General features: G+C 42.9%; 1 protein-coding gene across 4 annotated transcripts in view; it reads left to right on the top strand.

Moving 5' to 3' along the window:
* Positions 1–26,032, top strand: part of BOD1L1 (biorientation of chromosomes in cell division 1 like 1) — a 43,669-nt gene that overhangs the window by 13,942 nt on the left and 3,695 nt on the right. Inside the window, exons 10-23 of one of the 4 annotated variants that reach the window (XM_035112021.3) lie at positions 806–6,410; positions 11,048–11,115; positions 12,475–12,544; positions 14,975–15,048; positions 15,388–15,472; positions 15,651–15,730; positions 16,545–16,629; positions 19,356–19,423; positions 20,170–20,245; positions 20,324–20,358; positions 22,800–22,848; positions 23,783–23,811; positions 25,317–25,401; positions 25,823–26,024. In XM_035112021.3, the coding sequence (XP_034967912.3) occupies positions 806–6,410; positions 11,048–11,115; positions 12,475–12,544; positions 14,975–15,048; positions 15,388–15,472; positions 15,651–15,730; positions 16,545–16,629; positions 19,356–19,423; positions 20,170–20,245; positions 20,324–20,358; positions 22,800–22,848; positions 23,783–23,811; positions 25,317–25,401; positions 25,823–26,024 (6,611 nt within the window). Of the gene's footprint in view, positions 1–805; positions 6,411–11,047; positions 11,116–12,474; positions 12,545–14,974; positions 15,049–15,387; positions 15,473–15,650; positions 15,731–16,544; positions 16,630–19,355; positions 19,428–20,169; positions 20,246–20,323; positions 20,359–22,799; positions 22,849–23,782; positions 23,812–25,316; positions 25,402–25,822; positions 26,025–26,032 lie in introns of those variants that run through there. The other 3 variants (XM_088657371.1, XR_015946912.1, XR_015946913.1) reach the window with 3 other exon arrangements.

The following is a 26,032-nucleotide window of genomic DNA, read 5'->3' on the forward strand; positions in this document are numbered from 1 at the left end:
CTTCCCCGACCACTGGTCCTGTTAGCCAGGGATCATGGGAGTTGTAGGCCAAAACATCTGGAGGGCCGCAGTTTGGGGGTGCCTGTTTTAAGCCATTAGTATAATGAAGAAAATCTTAACTACTAAGATTTAAGCTAGATTACTATTAACCTTTTAAAAATGATTTAATTTACAAAATTACATGCTGCACAATATTCTGGTCAGCTAAGCTTTGGGTCTGTTTTCCCCTAACCACACCCACCTGCCCTGCATCTGTAGAGACACTGCTGGAAAGCCTTAACAACTAGGTTCCCAACCAACTGGCTGTTGGGTGCTTGGAAAGTGCTGTGCAAGGAACTTTTAACTAGTGGGTTAGCTCATCTACCTGTCAATAATCTGACGTCATAATGAAGTTAGGTGGTTGATATGCTGGCTGCCACGCCCATCTGTCCAAATTGGTCTTCAGAGAGAGAAAGAGAGATCTAGCTTGCCAGGCCAAGAAGGTTCTCCAACCTGATCTGTTATCTGGCTGGCTTGAATTCTGGAATATGTCCCTGTTGATTCCAGTGAAACTAATTTGTTTATTCATAGTTTGTCATCATCTTCTTGCTTAACATAAAGTTTACCAGTATTAACTTCCAAGCCAGAGGTTGATTTGATAGTTTTATCAATGTGGAGGAAGAAATAAGGTGTGTCTTGTTAAAATGGCTATGCAGTTAATTCTTCCAATTAAATTAAATTCAGACAGTGAGCATGGGCTTTGACATAATTCAGGTGAAAATAGCATTTTGCGCAAAGAAATCATACTTGCCTTTTTATATTGTAGGGTGTTGAAAAGCCCTCCTCAAAAGAAGTGAAGGCCAGTCAAGGCAAAAATGAAGCAATTAAACTTGTGAGAAGACTTTCAGAGACGGTGCATTCAGCTGATGAAAACAGAAATGATTCCAAGGTAGAAAAAGAACACAAAAGAAGACCATCTACTTCTCAGGTGGAAGGAATGCAGCAAGATACTGAGCCCCGAGACCCCAAATCTCAGATTGATAGAGCAGAGACCAGCTCAGAAGAACCTCAAAAGCAGAAAAATATACTTAAAAATGAAAAGCATGTTAAAAAGGATGATTCAGAAATCCAAAGTTTTAGAAGTGCACCCAGGAAAGAGGCCAGATCATCAAAAGATAAAAATGAAAAAGATAAAAGTATTTCTGAAGATAAATTATTAATTAAGCATAAATGTAAAGGAGATGTGTTTCATAAAGCAGGTGATGAGGCTGAAAATTTGCCATCTGAGAAAGGGCTGAAAAGCGAGGAGAATCTTCAGAAGCATAGCCAGCTAACAAAATCTCTTTCAGATGACAAAGCTGAACGGAAGAATAAGCACAGAAGTGAAAGGAAAACATCAGCAAACAGCAAAGATCTGAAAAGTGTTTCTGAACATGCTTTTAAAAATGAAGAAAGTTCACGTAAAGAAAACAGAAAAGACAGGCCGGGTTCTATAGATAAATCCAGAGCAGACCACAAGTCTAAAAGACTGTCAGGTGATTTAAGGCCACAGAAAGAGTCTCAGGGTACATCAAAGCAACATAGTTTTGTGACATCAAGGAAAGGGGAAGGTTACTCAGAAGACAAACATGATGCAGAATCGACAAACTCTGATAACACCTTAAAACAAGGTGATAATATATACAAAGACAGGCGAAAATCAAAGAATGCTTTGGAAGAGAAGTTACTGTTAAAGTCCAGGTCCAAGAGTCACAGCAAGCAAGGCAAAATACCTGAACTTCAAGAAAGTTCCTCCAAGCAGGAATCAGAACAGAAATCCGGGCCTAATTCAGAAGAGAGTGATCCAGATAAGCAGTGTAAATCCAAAACTGAAAGTAAAGGTTTTGAAGAAAATTCTGTAGAATTGGACCCTGACAGTGGAGCACATTCAGTTAGTAGTTCTCAAAAAGACTTCAGTCATCGAGTTAAGTCACAGTCAGTAGAAAAATCATCATCCGCAAAAGAGAGAAATAAAAGTGATAAAGATTTGAGTAGTTCAAGACTGGAAAGGAAAATGTCAGTTGAAGGTCACAAGAGCAGAAATTTGAAGCATAATAGTAAGGACACGAGAAAGAGAGAAGATGACAACAAACCAGATAGCAAAGGTGTTAAACAAGTAGAGACTCATGCAAAGTTGCAAGAAAATCTGCTCACAGATAAAAGAACAACTAAAAAATCAGCTAATGAAAGCAGAAAGGGAAGTTTTTCATTCCAAGAAATAGGTATAGAAGAAAAATCGTCAGCAGAAACGTCAGTCTGGACTAGTGGGCACATGTTACATTCTGAAGAATGCCAAGAGCCAATGGAAATACAGTCAGAACAAAGGGACAGTAATGCACAGCATCAAATAACTCAGCCTAAAGAAGAAATCAGTAATAATTCACAACAAGAAACTAAATTTAAAAACAATGCCAAAGACCAAATGCATCATAATTCAATGCATGAGTTGAATAAAACTTTGCCTACAAAGGAAATCTCAAAATCTTCCCCTTCTGGTTTCAGTAACCCCAAACAAAAGTTTGAAAATACTCCTATGAAGGAAATGGATGTGCCAAGTGATGCCTTTAAAAGTGAAGAAAGCAGTTCTCCAACCAAGCAGTTATCAAATGAAGGTGTTGTCCATCAAAAATCTATGGAAGTGACTGTTGCAGAAGTCAAAAACCCTTTGAGTGATGTATCTATGGAGGAATCTTTTAATTTGGATAGGCCAGCTAATAAAGATACAATTTCAGACAATCAGGCACATACTGCTAAAACAGAACAGCGTGGTAGCATTGTATTGGATGGTAACATAAAAGAGAGTGATATGACTGACATGGAAATTTCTAATACAGGTGACAAAGGGCACTTAAGTTGTAAAGAAGTGACTGAAGAGAAAACGAGTGGTTTTATATGCATTCAAGAAGGTACGATGCAAAAGCGTACTGGAATTGGTTTAACTGGCAGTATTAAGAGTGATCAAATGACCAGCCCAACTGTAGTATTTACAGAGGTATGTGCAAACAAAGACAAAACAAATGAAAACCATACTGTCAATGCTGTAATAGAGTTGTCTTCAGGGTCAGTCCCCAAGAACACTCCAGAAGAAATGGGTGAAATGTCCATGATGGCTAGTAAACAAGGAGGTGATTTAAGAAGAGTCGCTGAATATAAAAATGAAAACAATGTAGTAGGCAGCAGTGTAGGAAGCAGCAGTTGTGCTAGCATCAGCAATAGCATGGAGACGGATGTGACTGTTATAGGGACAAGCACAGAGAGAACTGCTGGGAGTGCTGTAACAGCTACTAGCACTGGAGGAAGCCAAAGTGAAGAAGGTGCATCAATCCATTTGCAAAGAGAAGGTGATGCCACTATTACTTGCTCAGAAGAAAAAAGTGAGACTGCTTTGAGCTGTACAAGTATAGAAGCGGATGAAGGTTTCACTGTGGGATGTTGGACCCCAAATAAGGAAGGTGCTCATTCCATATCACAAAAGTGCTTTGATGAATGTCCTGTCACAGCAACTGAAGAAAGTGGTGTTGGCACTGAAGGACTTACTGTGTGTGAAAGTTCCTCAACCAGTACAAAGGAGGAAGAAAGTGGAGAGTGCATTGTGAATTATGCAGAAGAGCATTCTAAACCATTAATCAATGAAAGTAGGGTAGAACTGGAACAGACTGTGAATAGTGTTGAAGCAGAAGAGAAAGACGATGCTGTAACCAGTGCAGGTTCTGAAGAAAGGTGTGTGGCTTCAGTCTGTAGCGGTACAAGCAACCTTGACAGTGCTACTACCTGCCTCAGTGAAGTAGAAAGTGATGGTGCTGTAACCAGTGCGGGTACTGAAGCGAAGGATAGACCTGTGACAAGTGAAAACCCAGATGAATTTCAGAGTAATGCAGCTGGAAGTGAGCATGCTAAAGCTACTGAGGGTGCCGTGACATGTACGGCTGTCGAAAGAGGAAGTTCTGGCTCTGCCATCTGCTCAGTGACTGGTACTGACTCGCAAGATGAGCGTGCTGTGACTGGCGTGTGTGCTCAGACGGTGAACAATGTGGCAACTGGGCCGCATGCTGACAAGAGTGAAGACATTGTGAATGGTGAGAGTGCCGTCACCAGCACAGGCATAACAGCAGAAGATGGCCCTGAAGCTGCAGCTGCGTGTACTGGTTTGGAGGACAGCAATGAAGGTTTTGCAGCAGCTTCAGATACACAAGAAAAATACGAGTTTGCCACAGACAGTACAGCAGCTAGAGCTGAAACGAACATCATTGATGTCAGTCAAGGTTCCTATGACGATGAAGGTTGTGTGACTAGCACTGGTGCAAAAGAAGACGACGAAGAAGGTGAAAATTTTGTTACTAGTACAGGGAGAGGGAACGAAGAAGCGGAACAGACTTTGACCTGTACAGGAACAGAAGAAAGAATGCTGATTTGTGTTGGAGCCACAGAAAGTGGAAGTTCCTCCATCTGCCTTGCTGCAGGCCAGCTTAGAACTGACCTGGGTGAGCTGACCTCGGGTGTCGATAAAGGTGCTGTTGACAGCATGACAGGCTTAGAGAAAGACTTGAAAATGGATGATCTCCACAACAGTACAAAGGGAGTAGTTGAAAGTAGTACCACTAGTGTTGGTGTGGCCATTGAAAATGTTATGGCGTTTGGTGCAAAAGAAGCGACTCAATTTCCTGAGAATTATGAATGTGACGTGATTAGTGCAACCTCAAAGCAAGGTATAGATCAAGAGTCTTCTGTGGAAGAGAAGAATGAGGATGCCACATCTTTCATAGATATCAGGAAATCTGAAGGCCTGTTTGGGATGGGCCCAAAGAAAGTAGCTATTCTCTCAGCATCTGCCAATGAAGATGAGAGAAGTGAAGGTGAGGCCATCTCTACAAGTGTGGTCAAAGTGTGCCCTGCCTCTGCACAGTCTTCTGCTAAGCACATTGATCAAACACAACTTGTGGCAAAAACAGTTGAAAACCTTGAGGAAACCCCAAGCCTCATCAGCACAGAAGATGTCAACACCCCTACGCCTAGCACAGCTGTTGAATACATGAATCAGGATGGAACTGCTAGTAAACAAAATAACGTTTCTACAAGTATCTTGGAAGAATTTGAAGCCCCTATGCCAAGTGCAATGATAGAAGATAGCAAAAGTGCATTTCTTACTATACAAGCTGCAGAAAAGACCACTACTGTGGAAATGGACGCTATTCCCATGCCCAGTATGTCAACTGGAGGTGCTGATGAAAGTAATACAGTCCATAGCAAAGAGGAAAGGGACGAATGCACTGTGATTTCCACAAGCATAGTTGAAGAGTTAGAGGCTTCCGTTTCCCAGGAAAGAACTGAAGATGCAGATGAACATTTCCCCTTAAGATTGGAGCAAACTGCTGACACAGCTACGATGTCAACAAGCTCAGTAGAACAGTTTGAGACTTCTGTGTCTCCTGTTGAGACACAAGAGATTGATCAAGTCTGTAGAACCCAAGGAAGGTTTGAGACTTCCACTATCTCTACTACAGAAGGATGTGACAAAACCATCCATGGTGCATTTGTGCCAGTAGAAGTTAAAGAAAGAACTAAGGGTGCTGGAGTTTCCACAGATGGAGCAGAACATGTTCAGGAAGCTACAAGCCAAGAGATTGAATTAGTGGTTCAAAGCACTGAAAAAAACAACCAGAGTGCTGTAATTTTGGTTCAAAGGGGAGGAGAGTATGATGCTCTTGGACTTAGTGTTGCCACTGCTAAACCTGACAAACAGTTGGTTCTCTTGAGTGCAGACAAGCCAGAGGATAGTATAGCAGCCGGAATAGTGGAAGATTGTGACAGTGTTTCCGCTGTGGCTGTCTCAGAGAAAACCCCACTTGAATTTTCAAGCAAAGAAGTTGAAGATGAACATGTGCTTCAAAGAGAAAGCCAAAGATTCCATCAGGGGGAACCTGAGGGTGCTTTGGAAGAATTAACCACAGATGACACCACAAGCACAGAAATGCCTGAAAATATAGTGCAATCTGATAGCAAAGGAGAAAGTCTTGGCACAGAAATTTTGAACCCTTCTGTCAGTGATGGAACATCCACTGAAGACCGCGTGCATGAATACAGAACCCAAGAGAGTAGGCAACAAACTGAAGTTCCATCTGGTATGCCACTGGAACAGAAAAGTGGGGATGTGAATTTAGCAATAGACTATATTAGTCACAAGCCAGTATTAGAAACTGACCTTGGTGAAACAATGGATCTCCCCAACAGGAAATGCTCGACTTCATTACTTGTCGAATTGGGGGGAAATTCCAAGGACAAAGCACTTGGAGGAGGAACAGTTCAGGGTAGTCACTTGGCTGACATAAGTGCTAAAGTGGATGGCCATCACGAAGAGGAAGCGTTTTCTCAAGGGAATGCAGAATATCAGTCTGGTAAGTTCCTTATGTACTGTAATATTATGAGATTTTGGAATTTAATGACTTGGTTGAGGTGTGTAGGAAGTTAGACTTTGGAGCCAGTTAGCATACATAAGCAGACTGCCTGCATTTTATCAAATATACAAAGAATTAAAATAGTAAACAAACCTGAGATTTTCCTATTTAATATAATTTAGCTAAGAACAGGATTAGGGTCAACTTTAGAATTTTAAGGATAGCAGCTAGGCTATTTGCTAGCATGAAACCTTCATTTTTTTGTTATTTAGAAAAAAATTATATACCACTATAAACAGTTTTATTAACAACATTTCTATGAAACCCCTGAAATCAAATTTCCAAAAAAGGTGGCAACGATCAATAAAATTCAGTGAATCATGGTGCTAAAACCACAGCAGAGAGAATATGCACCTGAGGTTAAAATTCTTGGGAAACAAAAGGTCTCTCTGCCTGCTGCCCAAAATATATTGGTTTAGGTATCCGGCAGGTAGGTTTTATGTGGCAATACCCATTGAAATGAATTAACATGACTAAGTCAGGTAGAATAACTTCAATGGGTAATTTAAACTGAGTAAAACGTACTTGAATACCACCCACACTCTTTAGCTGCCACATCTGACTTCAGATAGTGGGGGCACTTTGAAACAGTAACTGATGAAGTATGAAGTAGTGCAAAGAATCAAAGCCTTAATAAAATTGGAAGTTGTCTGACAATCCTATACCTTTGAAATCTTGGTGTGTAAATATTACATTCTTTCGTCACTAGGGTTATATTGGATTTGGCTATACAGTGGTGCCTCGCTTAACGAATGCCCTGCTTAACGAAACTTCCGCTTAACGAAAGGATTTTTCGAGCGGAGCTTGCCTCGCTAGACGAATGCGTTTTACGAAAAATTTGTCTAGCGAATCGTGGTTTCCCATAGGAATGCATTGAAATTCAATTAATGCGTTCCTATGGGCAAAAAAAAGTAAAAAAAAATTCAGTGCATTCCTATGGGATTCGCTAGACGAATTTTTCGCTATAAGAAAAGACCCGTGGAACGAATTAATTTCGTCTAGCGAGGCACCACTGTATCTGGAAGAGTTAGAAATTTCTAGAACTGTTCTGTTTTGTGAAACACGCAATAAAGTTCATGTTTAACTTTCTAACTGGGATATTCTCTGATGCCATATCATGGAAGGCTTAGTTATTTTAAACCCACTACTGTAGTTCCTAATGAAACACAAAGAATGGAACCTGTACCAGAAGCTTCCATCAAGATTATTAATCTTGTAGCATAGCCTGAATGGAGCGAGATATTTGCTTCCTTTTGCCTAGATAATAATAATAATAATAATAATAATAATAATAATAATAATAATAATAATAATAATTTATTTATACCCCACCCATCTGGCTGGGTTTCCCCAGCCACTCTGGGCGGCTTCCAATAGAAAAATGAAATGAAATAATCTATTAAACATTAAAAGCCTCCCTAAACAGGGCTGCCTTCAGATGTCTTCCAAAAATCTGGTAGCTGTTTTTCTCTTTAACATCTGATGGGAGGGCGTTCCACAGGGCGGGCGCCACCACTGAGAAGGCCCTCTGTCTGGTTCCCTGCAACTTGGCTTCTCGCAACGAGGGAACGGCCAGAAGGCCCTCAGTACTGGGCCTCAGTGTCTGGGCAGAACGATGGGGGTGGAGACGCTCCTTCAGGTATACTGGACCGAGGCCATTTAGGGCTTTAAAGGTCAGCACCAACACTTTGAACTGTGCTCGGAAACGTACTGGGAGCCAATGTAGATCTTTCAAGACCGGTGTTATGTGGTCTCGGCGGCTGCTCCCAGTCACCAATCTAGCTGCTGCATTCTGGATTAGTTGTTTCCGGGTCACCTTCAAAGGTAGCCCCACATAGAGCGCATTGCAGTAGTCCAAGCAGGAGATACCTAGAGCATGCACCACTCTGGCGAGACAGTCTGCAGGCAGGTAGGGTCTCAGCCTGCGTACCAGATGGAGCTGATAGACAGCTGCCCTGGACACAGAACTGACCTGCGCCTCCATGGACAGCTGTGAGTCCAAAATGACTCCCAGGCTGCGCACCTGGTCCTTCAGGGGCACAGTTACCCCATTCAGGACCAGGGAGTCCTCCACACCTGCCCACCTCCTGTCCCCCACAAACAGTACTTCTGTCTTGTCAGGATTCAACCTCAATCTGTTAGCCGCCATCCATCCTCCAACCGCCTCCCGGCACTCACACAGGACCTTCACTGCCTTCACTGGTTCTGATTTGAAAGAGAGGTAGAGCTGGGTATCATCGGCATACTGATGAACACCCAGCCCAAACCCCCTGATGATCTCTCCCAATGGCTGCATGTAGATGTTAAAAAGCATGGGGGAGAGGACAGAGCCCTGAGGCACCCCACAAGTGAGAGCCCAGGGGTCCGAACACTCATCCCCCACCACCACTTTTTGAACATGGCCCAGGAGGAAGGAGCGGAACCACTGCATGACAGTGCCCCCAGCTCGCAACCCCTCTAGACGGTCCAGAGGGATGTTATGGTCGATGGTGTCAAAAGCCGCTGAGAGATCCAGCAGAACTAGGAAACAGCTCACATATTTGTCCCTAGCCCGCCGGAGGTCATCAACCAGTGTGGCCAACGCAGTTTCAGTCCCATGATGAGGCCTGAATCCCGACTGGAAGGGATCCAAATGGTCCGCTTCTTCCAGGCGTGCCTGGAGTTGTTCAGCAACCACTCGCTCAATCACCGTGCCCAAGAATGGAAGATTTGAGACTGGGCGATAGTTGGCCATATTGGCCGCATCTAAAGATGGTTTTTTGAGAAGCAGTTTAATAACCGCCTGTTTCAGCGGGTCTGGGAAGACTCCCTCACAGAGAGAAGCATTCACCAACCCGCGAAGCCCATCACCCAGCTGTTCCCAGCTAGCTTTTATAAGCCAGGATGGGCAAGGATCAAGGAGGCAGGTGGTTGGTTTCACTTGTCCAAGCAGCCTGTCCACATCCTCGGAGGTAACAGATTGGAATGGATCCCACGCAACTGGACTAGACAGGATTCTAGCACTCTCCCACCCCAGCCCTGCTCCCACAGTGGAGTTTACCTCTTCCCGAATCTGAGCGACTTTATCTGCAAAAAACTTTGCAAAATCATTGCAGGAGATCATGTGGCCCATGCTGGGCCCCGATGCAGCAGGTGGTTCCATTAAACTGCGAACCACCTGAAAAAGTCTCCTGCTGCTGCTTTCTGCATATGCAATAGAGGCGGTGAAGAAAGTCTTCTTTGCCGTCGCTACTGCCACTTGGTAGGCTCGACATTGAGCTATAACCCGTGTCCGGTCAGCTTCAGAATGAGTTATCCGCCACCGGCGCTCTAGTCGTCTCAGCGATTGTTTCCTTGCCCTCAGATCTGTGGAAAACCATGGGGCTGCCGGGCTCCATGCAATCAGAGAGGGCGCTTCGGAGCCAAATGGTCAATAGCCCTGGTTAACTCCACATTCCAGCGGGCCACCAGGGAATCTGCTGAAAGGCCATCAACATGGGATAAAGCATCCCCTACCACTCTCTGGAAACCATTTGGATCCATTAAGGGGTGGGGGCGGACCATCCGAATCGATCCCACCTCCCTGCAGAGGGGAAGGGTCGCGGAGAAGTCCAGTTGCACCAGGTAGTGATCTGACCATGGCACTTCTTTAGTTTCGCTTTTACTTAGTGTCAGATCACCAACATCCATAGAGGTAAACACCAGGTCCAAGGCATGTCCGCAGCTATGAGTTGGGCCAGACTTATTCAGGGACAGCCCCATGGAGGCCATGCTTTCCACAAAGTCCCGAGCAGCCTCTTGTAAGGTCGTGTCGGCATGGATATTAAAATCCCCTAGGACAACCAAACTAGGTGTCTCCAGGCGAACGTCCTCCATGGCCTGAAGCAGCTCGTACTGCCCCTATTGCCCAACTTCCAGAACATGCACTCAGAGAACTGGGTCTTCCCAATAGGACGCCTGGTGCAAACTAATGACTTTCTAAAAATCACTGCAACCCCCCCTCCCCACCCACAAGAGAAACGCAGCAGCTAAAACAGGCCCATCTGCTTCATCCAACCAAGTCTCTGTTACACATGCCAGGTCAAGTCCTCCATCCGCGATCAAGTCATGGATGGCAGTGGTCTTATGAATCATTGACCTGGCATTGCACAGCAGTACCTTCAGGTCGTGTGGGTATCCCTTGTTGATTCCAGTATTCATCCGGTCAAGACCAGACCCGGAGGCAGGGATAGTCCTCAGACAACGACTAAGCCTGCCTCCTCGGTAATGACATGGTCATAAAATGCCACAGAGAGGAAGGAATCTTGCAAGTAAATTTAATTGTAAATTCTTTACTGAAGAGAGCAAAAGGCACAACAGGGACACTGTATGCCCATTTCATCCCCCAAGAGGAATGTAGTTTGAGGATGCCTGCAAGAACATGCTGAATACTGAGCTTGCTGTTAAAATAACATATTAATAGAGTGATGCTTGGGGTTCTAGACAAAGAACTCTATGAAGGAATGCAATTAATAGATGATATCACATATTGCAAGACAGCAATAACATTGCAAGCAGTATAATCAAATGAATATAAACATTTAAATTGCTTTTGTTAGACAGCAAAGAAATTCATCCAGTTGTGACTGAAGAGCTGGAACAAAGGACCAGGATGACAGCTACTGAGGTATTATGGTGTTTTAAAAGGTTTTATTATTTATACCTTTGATTTACTTTCTGGACTTAACTAGGGAGAAAAGTTAATTTATTTGAATTATTCCGCCCCCCCCCAATAAATTTATATTGAAACTTTTTCATCCTACAATACAATATAAAGCAAACTAACTAAAAATGAAAAAGCAAAGTAAATACAAAGCCATCTTTCAGAGGTAGAACCTAATCAAGTGTCACTCAGAAAGGGCTGGACCCTCCTAGCTCTCACCTGGGATCTTCCCTTTCTTCTCCCACCCTGGGAGATCTTCCCTTTTCAGCCTTTCACGCAGGGTCATTCACCAGCCAGCCATCTCCATCATGTGTGTACAGTCTCCTCAGTGATCCAGAGTAGAAACCACTCAAAAAAAGAAACGAGAAGTTTTAAAAAGCTTTTCTCTCTAAATTCACTCCAAATTGTACACAGAATCCTTCTCTCTCAGCTCTGTCTCTGCCAGCGCAGAATATTCTGTAATCTCTCCATCCATGGTTCCATTCCACTTCTCCAACATCATAATTCCACTGCAAGACTATTTCACTTCTCCAGGTGCCTGTGTAAAGGTCCTCTCCATTCCATCATCTACTGCAGGCATCCCCAAACTGCGGCCCTCCAGATGTTTTGGCCTACAACTCCCATGATCCCTAGCTAACAGGACCAGTGGTCAGGGATGATGGGAATTGTAGTCCAAAACATCTGGAGGGCCGAAGTTTGGGGATGCCTGATCTACTGCCTCCAGCTTTATCATTCCACCCTTTTGTTCTGGCAATCAATATTTTTCTCCAAAGCTTCTGTGTCTTTAACCTCATATTTCTCTGGACCATTTTCATTCACCATCTTATCCATCTCAGTTCGGATCTATTTTAGTTGCTCACCCAGTAATTGCTGTATGATGCCGACAGTCAATGGGGTGTCCAGCAGTGTTTTTGCCATACTGAGTGTTCCTGTTCTTATTGACAACTCACTCTTCACTTTAAGGTTTATAGTCTCTGCCTTAAAAGCTTGAGTCTCTTGTCTTCTTATCTGCAGACCTTATTCTTTTCCCACAGTTTCACTTTGCAGCAAGCACTTTCATCAAAGGGATGGAAGGTTGAAAATAAAATACAGCTTTCTAACTTTTAGGACACCCCTTAGCCGTTTATGTTGATACTGCATGTCAAATTTCAGACTCTCAAAGGAACTTATCTGGATTTTATTACCAGAAAATTCAGATTTTCCATACATACATTTCCATGCCTGTGAAATAATGGTTATCCGCTGGATAATTTAACAAACTGAGCATGCCCTAACTACTAGTTTTTGGAGTCCTGAAAGATTTTCCTACCCTTGACTTCATAGGACCCACAATGTAGAAGCATGGAAGAAGAAAACCCATCTGAAGATATTCAACCAGAATTGATTTCCAAAGGTAAATTCCTGTTTCTAACAGCAGTGATAAACTGTTGCAGGTTGTAATCTTTGGGATGAATCAAATAGAATTAAATATTACATTTCATAAAACATCTGATCCACATCAGGAGGAAAGTCATGCAGCCCTGATTGTTCCTGGGGAATGAGACTTGCATTTAGTGCAGCTTAATTTAAGTCCCGAATGCAAGCACTGCTGCTCTCCAGTGGGTGCAAATCTATCAGATGTTATACAAGGTTAGGCAGTTGACAGGTAGGTGTCAGAAGCAGTCCCCAGAGGGCTGACCACGTAAACTGAACTAAAAGTAAATGTCTGAAAAACTATTCCACTGCACTAGCTGTTTCAGCATTGGAGAGTGAGATCTTAAATCCTCATTTCAGTTGAGGCCCCTCCATCCTTTCAGCTTAAGTAAATTTAGTGCAACTCAAATTTAACCCTCGTCAGGTGTTTTGTCTGCAGTAGAACTACTGCACTATTCTCAATTTTACCCTGTGCAGTATTGAATTTAAAATCTGAGGGTTGTATACAGCAAAGTAGTTCCATCAGTACAAGGACTTCGGCTGTGCAATGGAATTTCCCCTCCCTCTCCCTGTGTACCCCCTAAATCTGTTCTGGGTGTTTTCCCCAACCCTCAGGAACAAATTTGGGAAGGTGCAGGGAGGCCATGGGTAGAGGATGTTTGTTGTACATATGGAACTACTGTGTCAGATAATACCCTTGGTGATTTTGTTTCCTCGAAAGGAATAAAGTATTTCACAATTTCTTAAGATATTTACATGGGAGTCCTTTTGCTTTGATATGTAATTCTTGTTGTATAAGGCAAATGTTAAATTTGCAAAACTTTTATTAGAGACATTTTTAGAGCACTCCCTCTGCTTTGTTTGAGATTATTCTACCTAGGTAAAAGGAAGTTGTTTATAAAATAATCATGTCTTCTGTCAGGGCTGAGTGTGCACAGCAGACAGTGAATTTCATAGTTTGAAACTGCAAGGAATGTAAACACCCCATTGCTGTTTGAGAAACCATGATCCAACTCTGTCTTTGACAGTATGTTTAACAACTGAAATATTCTCTTGTAGTTTAATGTAGTATCAATGAAAGGAACCGTGTACGTGTTTTCAGTGGTTTAGAGAAAGAGCATTGTTTTTGGAAGGCATTTTTGGATTAATACCAGTAGCTAGCTATATTCTACGTTTACAATAGGAAGTTCCAGTAAATCAGAATTTTAAACATTTTAAAGTTGGAATAAGCAACTGGGAGGCACAGGCTTCCTGCCTATTGCTCAGCATAATCCTTCAACCCCAAGAGGCCTCTCTGCAGTGCCTGGGAGCAAGCAGCCCAGCCGACATGCATAAGAAAGAGAGGGCTCTTTCAAAGCCTTTGCTGCTGCTTATGATGGAAAGGAGGGGCTAAAGAGCCCTTTTACTGTCTCCAGACTGCTGGAAAGTGAGTCAACACAGGGAACAGGCTAGGGGCTTATGCACATCTGACACTTGACCCCCTTTCCTGACAAGTGACATCGGAAGAGGAAACCTGGTTGGTAGCCTCTGCATTGCAATGTGAAAGAATTAGAATTGGTACTACAGGATGCTGCCCGTGAAGTGGCCAATAAGAATTTGGATATTGGGTGGGGGTGGGGGTGCAGACTATTATAAAGCGGGGGGAGGGGGGAAGCAGATTCCTGAGCACAGAGTGTAGCTGCTATAGTCCCAGAAAAGTTTCCTCTGAAATAAGGCTAACCTTTAAATAATAGCATAACGGGGGTTTTTATTTTTTTTATTTTTAGTGGGAGCATTTCAGTGCTGCTGCTGAAATCGACATGAATGAGCAAATTTATATCTAATGGGGATAAAATGCATATGCACTGGGATGCAGTAGGCCAGGCATGGCCAAACTTGGCCCTCCAGCTGTTTTGGGACTACACCTCCCATCATCCCTAGCTAACAGGACCAGTGGTCAGGGATGATGGGAATTGTAGTCCCAAAACATCTGCAGGGCAAGTTTGGCCATGCCTGCAGTAGGCACAGCACCTCTGAACTGAAACCTATGGATTGGTGTGGGGAGGTGAGTGGTAAGGTCTGCCTGAGGACTGCTTCCCGTGCCCTTGTGTAGAAATATTATTTTTCTTTACAAGTTTCTAGCTGAAACATGTTTGCATAGTTCTAAGAGCACTTCATAGTAGTTCTTAAAATCCATCTTGAGCTTGTGGTCAGCATACTGTTAAGGAAATGTAAGTATAAATATGGAAGTCACTACTTTAAATCCCATATCTGCCAGAAGTCACTAGGAAGCTGTCTGCATCTACAATATAGAGATCATTGGTTGACCTTACAGATTCATAAAATGATTGAGACACTGTTTTGTAAAGCACTTTGAATGCTCAGTGCTATTAATAGTCCCTTTTTCTGCCTTTCTGCTTTTGTTTTTTAGCACTTGAAACAACAGGCACTTCAGTCATAACAGAAGCAGTAGAAGTCCAAGTTTCTAGAGAGAAATCATTAGAGGTTTGCATTTCTTTCTTGTTTTACTTTTCTTTACTGAAGTTTTTTCTTTTCTTAAAAAAAATTACAGTTTTTTAGGAGCCTGTCTATCAAAGGCATGATTTCTATATTGGGATAGCTAAATGAAGCCGCCTTGTTCAGGGGCAGTATCTCTCTTAATAGCAGACAGTGGAGGCAAACAACCTTGGACAGCTGTAGTAACTTTGATGCTCTGCTTGGCATCTTCCCTGATGCATCTTGGTTGGCTGCTCTTCAGAACAGAATACTGGACTAGTTCCACTTTCAGTCTTGATCCAGCATGGAAATATTTACTGTCTCCTCTATTTCCTCTCCTCCTCTTAGTTGCAGGTAGAAATACCTGATCAGAAGGAAGAGAGCTCCATGCCAGAAACAGACAGACATCCTGGTATCGAAGAGGGTGAATCAGGTAGTTTACAAATAAACTCTCCTACCTTGTTGTCTCTGGCAAATATTTGACTAGTTTGCATGGGATGGTTTGCAGGCCAATCTGATTTAGAAAAAAAATACATACTGTACAAGGTTTCAGCACTCATTATCCTAAGTTCGTAAAATATTTCAAAAAAACAGTTAAATTTACTTTGCAGGTCATGGTCCAGTGTGTCAGATTTTGGGAGAGGAAGCTGAAGAGAGCCAGTATTTTGAAGCCAGAGCAGAATCTAATACGGTATACTTTAAATCTGTTTTCAAATATATTACTTCTCAACATACTGCTTGAAATGCTTTCTCAAAGTCAACACAGCCCTAGCCACATTCCCCATAACGGATGCAACGGCATCCATTAATTCTCAATACTGTCAATGCAATCAGTCGTGGAATGTAGGATCGAAAATGTAACAAAACAACAACATAAGCACTTCTCAGAGAATCTCTGCTTGTTGTAGCTTTCCTCAAAGTAAACTGCAAATGAGCTTCCTAGGAGACAGTTTTGCCTTTCAGGCTTTTCAGTGGCATCTCATTTCAAGCCAGCTTTAGGGTCGTAGTTTGGATTGACATGTTTACTAACAGATGAGCATTTTCTTTAAATTCTTCCATGATTTATAGTAGTTTCAGAGACAATTAAAGACAGTGCAGCTGGTATTTTCTCTGGAGATTAATTTCCAGTGATGCTTGGGCAAGCTGTAGTTTCTTCCACTCCAAGTCGCTCACCCACCTGATAGGCTTTCTCGATCCCACATCAGCGAACAATCCGTCCAGAGCATGTAGGAGGAATTAATCCCATGTTGCTGCATGTGTTACACAGAGATAAGAACAACAGATAAACTTTGCTGTTAAGTCACCGCTTAATTACATCTTTTGGAAACTCTGAAAGATGTGATTTATCCGCTGTGGCTCCTCCTCGGAAGCATCTTATCAGTTTTTTATGTCAGAATAATTTACGTAACTAGTTGTGGTGGCAACCTTTAAATGTAGTAGTTCACAATGCCGTTCTGTTAGTACTACAGCATGCAATATGTTAACGTTTTTTTATAATTTCATAGGAAACAACTTCCAGGGAATCAGAAGATACCCTTGAAGGTGATGCCAAGTCTCTGCAACCTTCATCGGAAACTGTAGAAGGAAAAGGTAACATCAGAGTTACAGAATTTTCCTGAAAGGGTTAAAAGACACCTTTCATTTTGGGGGGAGTGTCAGGGCTTGTGTGTGGCTACTCTTGAGTAAAGACGCCAAAGTCCTTCCTGTCTTTAGCAGGTTTATTGTATTTACAGTGCAGAGATGCCAAGAAACATGACCTGCTTGTCACTCACAGAATCCGGGAGTGGACGTTTCCTGTTACGTGACCAGCATAAGAGCTTGGGCACCCCGAAACGCCTCCTCCCTTACGCTTAGTACAACTAATCCAGAATGCGGCAGCTAGACTGGTGACTGGAAGCGGCTGCCGAGACCACATAACACCGGTCTTGAAAGATCTACATTGGCTCCCAGTACGTTTCCGAGCACAATTCAAAGTGTTGGTGCTGACCTTTAAAGCCCTAAACGGCCTTGGTCCAGTATACCTGAAGGAGCGTCTCCACCTCCATCATTCTGCCCGGACACTGAGGTCCAGCGCCGAGGGCCTTCTGGCGGTTCCCTCGTTGCGAGAAGCCAAGTTGCAGGGAACTAGGCAGAGGGCCTTCTCGGTGGTGGCGCCTGCCCTGTGGAACGCCCTCCCAACAGATGTCAAAAAGGAAAACAACTACCAGACTTTTAGAAGACATCTGAAGGCAGCCCTGTTCAGGGAGGCTTTTAATGTTTAATAGATTATTGTGTTGTATTTTTCTGTTGGAAGCCGCCCAGAGTGGCTGGGGAGACCCGGCCAGATGGGCGGGGTATAAATAATATATTATTATACCACACCTTAACTGGGGCGACAGAAGTGGCTGCCCCATTTCTTCAGCCCTTTGGCTGGGGCAGTGCCAGGGCTCTGCAGCATCTCTGAGCCCTCTCTCCTCCGTCCCCCTGACTTCCTCCTCCCCCTCCCCTGACCTGCTGCTGCTGCTCTCACTGCTCTCGCTGGGCGATGTGCTGGTCAGCAGGAGAGGGGGAGGCTCCCTGTACGGAGGTCCCCTGACAGGGAGGGACCGATGAAAGCTTTTGTTGGTGTTGGGTTGGCAACCCCAGTTCTTACTTTTTTTGCCATTTTTTATAAGTTTTCCATTTTTTTAACAAATTAATTCAAATTTGACACAAATGTAAAAGTTGGCCTCTACCCCCCTTTCAAGATACATCTTTCCCCTCTCTCCTTTGCTGCTCACAGTAAAATACTTTTTCTTAATCTATATAAATAAAAATGTAAATGTCCGTTTGTACAAAATAAAAAATCTCCAAAAGTTCTTGACCGACTGCTTTGAAATTTTGACAAAACGTTGCTTTCGAATACGGTAGTGTTTGCATATAATTAGATTATATAGATGTCACACCTGTGACAGGTAAAAACATGCTTTTGGGGAAAAACAGAGCCATCTGTTGGACGTCAAAGCAACACACGCTATAGTAAATATTTTACTCCCAAGATGCCTTGGGGTGCGTGGTGGCGTCCTTCCGGCGCGAGCGCGCAGAGGGTACTGGGAGCGGGTGGCCGGTAGCTCCTTCTGGGAGAGTGGGAGCTGGATCCTGTCCCTTCACTGCCGGCGCCTTGGCTCTCCCCACTGCCCTCAGCATGTATGCCTTTGATAAGGAACTGCAGCTGGGACGCCTGCCCCCTCGCCCACCAGGATCCGCCAGGGAAAGCAGCCAGGCCCTCCCCAAAATGTGCATACAGTATGCAAGGGGGAGAGATAGGGGGGTCGGGGTGGAGGGTGACGTCACATGGGAAGATGACGTCACGCGCCGGTGGCAACAGAGAGGGGGGGTCGTTATGTCATGTGCCTGTCCTGGGAAACGGGGACCCTGACTGAGCCACAGCAACGCGTGGCCAGGTACAGCCAGTTTCTAATACTTTTCCATCCATTCCTATATCCATCGACACTGCATGTTCAATTCCTGCTGTGACTTTTATCTGACTATTTTCCCAATTAATCAAATAGAGTTAAATCTTCCTTTATCATCCATATTAATCATAATTTTAAATCATCTTTCTTCCAATATAAGTTAAGTCTTCCTGTTTTTTCACATTTGCAACATTCTAATTAATAGTACTTAAGTTTTACAGACCTCCTGATCTACCTTGTTATGCAATTAATTCCATTTTCAGAAAACAGACAACCCCAGCTCTAAAGATCCTCTTTACTGCTGGATGGAGAATAGTCCACCCATGTCTGGACTACAGTCTAGTGAATAAGTAGAACTGCTGCTCCTGTGTACAGTCAAACTTCAGCTTTTGGACATCTCGGCTGCTGAACATTTCAGAAGCCAAACGCCAAAAACCTGGAAGTGAATGCTTCCATTTTCTAATGCCCCTCTGAAGTCAAACAGCTTCCAAGACACATTTCTCAATTTTCCCCACTGAACTTGCCTCAGTTTTCAAATGTTTTGGAAGTCAAATGGACTTCCTGAACGAGTTACGTTGGGAAAACTGAGGTTCCACTGTATTAAGCAAATATCCTGTTCCCTTGCATACCTACCCCATAGAAGCACAGGTATATACAGCGATACATGATGCAGCAAACTGTAGGACAGGTTATAGCAGCTGCATATTCATTGATGTTTATCTAGATTGTCAAAGAAGTCGAAATGATGGGGTGTACTGCAAGTGAAAACCAGGTGATGTACAGTTCAGAGGAAGTCACTGGTTTAAGCAATTGCTCAAAAATGATGATGGGGATTTAATTTGTGTTTTTTTAAAAAATAAAAAAAATGTTTTTTTCCTGCAGATGAGATTGTTGGCAAAGCGGATATTTGTGAAAAGTCAGATGAGAAATCCAGTGTAAATCCTGTTGAGGCAAGTAACATGGCCTATTCTGATAGTTATTTGAAAGCATACTTTCCTGATGGATGGCTGGGGAGGGGAGGGGAAGGGAAGGGAAGGTCTCCCAGGATAGGAGGCTGGGAAAAGAAAGGGAAGAGAGAATTTGCTGAACTCTGAGAGAAGTATCCAGTAAGTCAAGTTGCTTCAACCAGAACTGATCCTGTATTCAGTATATATTCTGAAGTGCATGTTGGAATGGTCATGAGCACTTTTATCTGGAAAATGCCTCACAAATTGGTCCAAGCAGGCTACTGGGGGCTGTAATAAACCGCAAACCACTCAGAATAGCTCCACTGGTTGACCTTGACACAAATACTAAGTATTGTTGGTGCAGACAACCAGAGCTTATAAATGATTTAACTTTCCTTGGCTATTAAGAATCCATCTCAACCATGGTTTTGATTTCAATGGGGGAGGAGACTTTAGCAGATTTTTAACTCTCCATTGAAATTAGTGAAACTTATTATTTGACTTAGTCTATGGTGTGTGAGAGAGGTTGGGAAAGACACGCTATCATAATGCGACTATATTGTGAAGAATCACTATTTCTGGACATGTAGTTGTGTTAGTTTTGTGGGAGTTAGTCAGTGAAAGCTTATGCAGCAACAAATTGGTTAGTCCTTTAATGTAACACAAGACTCTTTCTTCATAATCCAGTTGCCTTAGTGGACACCTTGAATTGACTTAAACAAACAACATTTATTTGTCCTTTTGTTTAGGAAAAAAAGCAAGTACCAGTTAAGCGGAAAAGAGGAAGACCCCGTAAATATCCTCTTGAAATAATGGCCCTGCTTGGTAAGTACAGGGCTGTGTCACCATAGAAAATGTACTTCAGCATTGCATTAAACTCAGGAGGTTTATTTTTCCTTTCAGGTCAAGTTTCAGAAGCTGACTCAAGAACTGGAAATGTAAGCATTTGGATGGATATTCTATTTGGATGCTCACATATTGTGGAATTGTTGGCTCTCTGTGGAACACTGTTTTATATTTTCATAGCTGCCAAGTCCGGATCGTAAAGATCTGGGATCGGCAGCGCGCGCATGACCGGAAACACGTAAAGGCGACATCCGGCGCCGCCATTTTCTGATGCCCATAGAAGGGCGAAGCGCCACCGGAAGTCGCGTCACGCAACTTCCGGTCATGCGCGGAAGCAACTTCCGGCGCCGCCATTTTCTGGTGACCATAGGACAAAGCGGCACCAGAAAAATGGCCGCCGGGAAGAAGCGAATTTAAGGGACAATGCCGGGATTTTCTGCCAAACGGGAGACCGCCGGGAAACGGTGAGAAAAAAGGGGTTTTCCCGGCGGATACGGGATACTTGGCAGCTATGTATTTTTTTCAATTGCAGTAACACAACATTGGCCAGGATCCCATGAGCTTTAAGCTGGTTCCCTGAGCTCAAGGCATTACCCTTGTTTTCTCCCACACTATAGCGGATGATTTTTGAAATGGAGGGGCCCTTCAAAAATAGTTGTGATAATCAGGGAACTTGAGATTTGCACTGGGTTGATACAGTGGGTTGGTGTAAATTTTCTTTTATTGTCGCCTGCCTTGGAGGTCTGTTGTCAGGCCAGGAAGGCAGCATATAAATAACTAGATCAAATGCCTTCCATATATATATATATATAGAACGAGAGATAGAGAGTAATCTGTGCACTCATATGTCATATTCACTTCAGTGTAAAAAGGTAAAGGGACCCCTGACCATTAGGTCCAGTCGTGACCAACTCTGGGGTTGCGGCGCTCATCTCGCGTTATTGGCTGAGGGAGCCGGCATACAGCTTCCAGGTCATGTGGCCAGCATGACAAAGCCGCGGAAACGCCGTTTACCTTCCCGCTGTAGCGGTACCTATTTATCTATTTGCACTTTGAGGTGCTTTCGAACTGCTAGGTTGGCAGGAGCAGGGACCAAGCAACGGGAGCTCACCCCGTCGCAGGGATTCGAACCGCCAACCTTCTGATCGGCAAGCCCTAGGCTCTGTGGTTTAACCCCCCCACGTCACCCGTGTCACCTCAGTGTAATAGTCATCAAATTAGGTATCATGTGACAACCTGGTCAATTTTGTATTTTCTTCATGCTATTATTTTTACATCCCGCACTTTCTCCCAAAGACACCCAAGCACATCAGTTACAATATCATTAAAAACAGTTGAAATGCAATCAGGTTCTCTCACTCCATTATTTCAGTTAAGGTAGGTAGCCATGTTGGTCTGATGTAGTCGAAACAAAATAAAAAATATAAAAAATCATCCTTCCAGTAGCACCTTAGAGATCAACTAAGTTTGTCATTGGTATGAGCTTTCATGTGCATGCACACTTCTTCAGATACCAATGACAAACTTAGTTGGTCTCTAAGGTGCTACTGGAAGGATTTTTTATATTTTTTATTTTGTTTCCATTATTTCAGGGTTGCCAGTATCTTTCACCCTGGGTAAACAGGAATGTTTTTAAATTCCTCCTGAAAGCCAGTAATGAAGGAGAAGGAGAAACCTCACTAGGCAGGGCATTCCACAAATAGGCACTGACATGGGTCAGCCCCCGGTGGAGGCACCAACGATGCGTTTGCCTGTTTGCCATAAGGCATACAATCTCTTTCCGTGGGAGGAAGGCATAACTGCATAAAAGAACTATTAAACTGGGGGTATGAATTGACCCAGAAAATGTCATATACTGGATCACTGCAGCACTTGGTGATTGGCAGCTGAGGGTGTGAAGTTCATTAAAAACAGTGGTTTTAAAATGTTTTCCAGCTCACAAAAAAGTCAGCTGTAGATTTCATGGCAAAGCCAGGTTTTTTGTTGTGTGATCTGAGAAATGGTCTTAAGTTGTAAAATGTACTGCATATTAGATTTTTGCAGGTCTTTGGACCGTAATAAAGAATGTGTGCGTGCATATTAGATTATTTTATTTTTATTTGCATTAACTGAAGAAACAGTGTAGCCCTCTTCAGGAATTATGGACTTATCACCTTAAGAGAGAACGCATGTAAAGATTAAATTCAAATACGCACCTTTCAGCCTGCCCCCACCCACAGGCACCTGAGTTTTTTGGCACTTTCACACAGTAGAGAGCCTTGCATATCTATGGAGGCCACTCATGGGAATCCTGATCTTCCAGGGTTCCCACTCTTGCAAGGAGCCTCCATAGATATGCAAAGCTCTGTGCTGCAGAAATGCACTGTCAGTGTGTGAAGGAGTCAGGAGCCATGTGGCTTCATTTGGGGTGGGGGAGAGAAATCTGTCCTCACAACCCCATTCAGTGTGATAAGACCTGAACAGGGCCTGAACGTGTTTTTATTTTTCTAATCCTGCACTATAGAAATATACTGCTGTTTTTGTTTTTAATTAGATGCTGCAGTCTTCAGGTTCTAGCAGTAGACAGATGATTACTCCAAAAGGTAATTATTCAGAAAAAATTCTCCTTGGAAAGGGGAAAAGAGTGGAAAGGATGAGGTGCATCTGTAACTAGCCATTTTTCTTTAAAGCATTACTACTCCAAAAATTCAGATATAGCCTTATACAGTGGTACCTCTGGTTACGAACTTAATTTGTTCCGGAGGTCCGTTCTTAAGCTGAAACCATTATTATCCTGAGGCGCACTTTTGCTAATGGGGCCTCCCGTTGCGCGCGTACGTCTGGCACACAATTTCCATTCGCATCCTGGGGCAAAGTTCGCAACCAGGAGCAGCTACTTCCGGGTTAGCGGAGCTCGTTACCTGAAGCGTTTGTAACCGGAGGTACCACTGTATAAACTCTTGTGGATCCACAAAACAGTGGTAGTTCTGAAGTGCATGCAGAGACCTTCATGCCCCATCTATTTCAAAGGTGAGTAAAACACTTTGTCCAGCTTCCAAGTGGGCTGATTTCAGAGGGATCGGCATGGATGTCAGAGATTTCCCACTCTTGTGAGTAGGGGAGTTTAGGGTGCATAGGCCAAATGGCAAAGTAACCATGGTGACTCACTGCTTCATATACTGTTCCAGTAAGATTTTGAAGTGAAGCAACTGCATGATTTACTCAGGCTGCTGGCATGGGAAGTAACCAGTTTCATCCACCTTTTTATGAGATTGTAGCATTTACAACTAACATCAAGTATTTCAAAATCCTGAGCTGCCTTCCTTTTGCCATTGGTTGGCATCTCTGCCAGAAATAACTTAATTTTTGCTTTATTATGCTGTGGTGAGTTTTAGAAAGAAATCCTTTTTTTAAAGTTTCTTGGTCATTTAAGTTTAATTTAAACTTCATACGAAAAGTGACAGTTATAACAGTTTGTGTGTTCAGAGTTGTAGTTTATGTAGAGTTCTTAACACTTTTTTTCCCTTCCTTTTTTAGTCAAAGGTTCATTGAATGAGAGACACAAAGTAAGTTCAAGATCTTTTAGTGCAAATTGTTTTCCACTTTGATCCTAAAAACATTTGATTTTCGTGGAGTTGTATAATGAAAACTGTTTCAATGGAATTGAGTTACTGAACGAAACCAAGGTCCATCGTTCCCAGGTTTCTGTCTTCCAGCATAATGAAACAATATGCCCCTGGGTGCTTATGAGTCCTTAACATTTTTCAATCCTAGATACATTGCTTCTGAATGTAAAGTTTTACTGGCAATATCAGTGCTCACACTGATACCTGAAGAAATATAGATGTGGCAAATGGAGCCTTGGTTCCTTGGAGATCAGGAGACAACATTTCTGTTACCTTGCTCCTAGAAAATCTTGCTCATTCCTAGGTTTTGCACCTTGGTTCTCAAACTTAATCCGTTCTGGAAGTCCATTCCAAAACCAAGACGTTCCAAAACCAAGGTGCGCTTTCCCATAGAAAGTAATGCAAAACGGATTAATCTGTTCCAGATTAAAGGCAACCCCTAAAACAGCAATTTAACATGAATTTTACTATCTTAACGAGACCATTGATCCATAAAATGAAAGCAATAATCAATGTACTGCACTATAAAATAAATAATACAGTATTGTAGATGATAAAAATTTAAATTACATTTTTTTCTTACCTGCACTGATGATAGTCATTGTTTGGAGGGGGGGCTTTTATCTATTTCCACAGTCACACAATCAATCAATCAGTAGCTGAGCTGGGTTCAACACAGTCACAAAAACAAACTAACCGAAAAAGCCTCAAAAACAAAAACTCAAAATAAATAGCAAAAACAAAAGCGCCAAATTTAATCCATTACGGAAAGTGGTTTGGCTTACGAAATGTTCGAAAACGAAGGCGCGGCCTGTGATTGGTGCAGGCACCCCGGAAACAATAGCCAATGTTTGCAAACCAAAACACTTACTTCCGGGTTTTCAGCATTTGGGAACCAAGGCATATGAGTACCAAGGTACCACTGTATGCCTTATTATACCCCTGATCATGGGTAGCAGTCATTCAGCAGTTTGTCATCTCTGAGCTTTTCTAATTCTTTTAAAAAAAAATCTGCATCTTGTTGCATGTTTTCCCTACTGTGTTTCTCCGAAAATAAGACACAGTGGCTTATTTTCAGGGGATGTCTTATTTTTTTTATTACATGTCCAGCCTAGCTTCTTCCTTGGCGCCCTCCAGAACTGCACCTATCACTATGTCTTATTTTCGGGGTATGGCTTATATTGCACAAATGCTTAGAAATCCTGCTATGGCCTATTTTATGAGTATGTCTTATTTTCGGAGAAACAGGGCAAGTGACATATTTTCTGAACAAGTACATAAACAGAGCGTGCTGCAATATGTTCCTCTCCTCTCTTTCTCTCCGTACTGTCAATAAATTTATAAGCCCTCTTATCATGAGTTCCGCTTGTCTTTTTTTTTCTCAGCCAAAATCCCTGTATGCTTTCGATTTCTTTACTGTCTCCCCCTTTACTTCCAACTATTAGGAAGCTAAAGAAGGGGAGGCGGAGGTGGCTGTGCGTCGAAGGGGTAGGAAGCCCAAACGACCTCTAATTCCACCAGAGGAAACAGGTAAAACATGGAGGGTCTGCTTCTCTTAACTTTTTCTATTGTTTAAGGTGCATGTTAGCTTATACAAATATCAGTTTTATTATGCTTTATTCATCGAGGGGAAAATCATTGGGTTATGGCTAAAGTAAATATTATGGGGAAATGTGCAAATTGCTGTAATCTCTTGTCAGGATTGGTACATCCCAGCTGCTTGCCTACAACCTCTTGGGTTTTCTATGAATTCTGGCTGTGAACTAAAGAAGTAAACTATTGCAAATGTTTTTGGAGAGATTTTAAACAAGTATGCATTAAAACACTACGGAAATGGAAAATTACTTACTCCACTCACGGGGTCCATTTAGAATTCACCTTCTAAAATAAGTATCCATATCCCTTCTGGAGCCTTGGGTGGAAATTTGAGTGTGTTTATAAAATTTTGTAGGGAAGGGCACACTTGAGCCAGACAAAAAACGTCAGAAACTAACACTTGCTGTTGAAGAGGAGACAAAAGACGACACAGATGAAAAAGATGAAAACAAGGAGAGTGGCGATAACGGAGGGGAGGACAGTGACAACAGCGATGATGCTGATGAGATGCATTCAGGGGCCACAACACGGTCAGCCTCAAGATTGGAAGCACAAAGGTAACATT

This window comes from Zootoca vivipara, chromosome Z1 (genome assembly GCF_965207765.1).
Source record: "Zootoca vivipara chromosome Z1, rZooViv2.hap1.1, whole genome shotgun sequence".
Taxonomy (NCBI): Eukaryota; Metazoa; Chordata; class Lepidosauria; order Squamata; family Lacertidae; genus Zootoca; species Zootoca vivipara.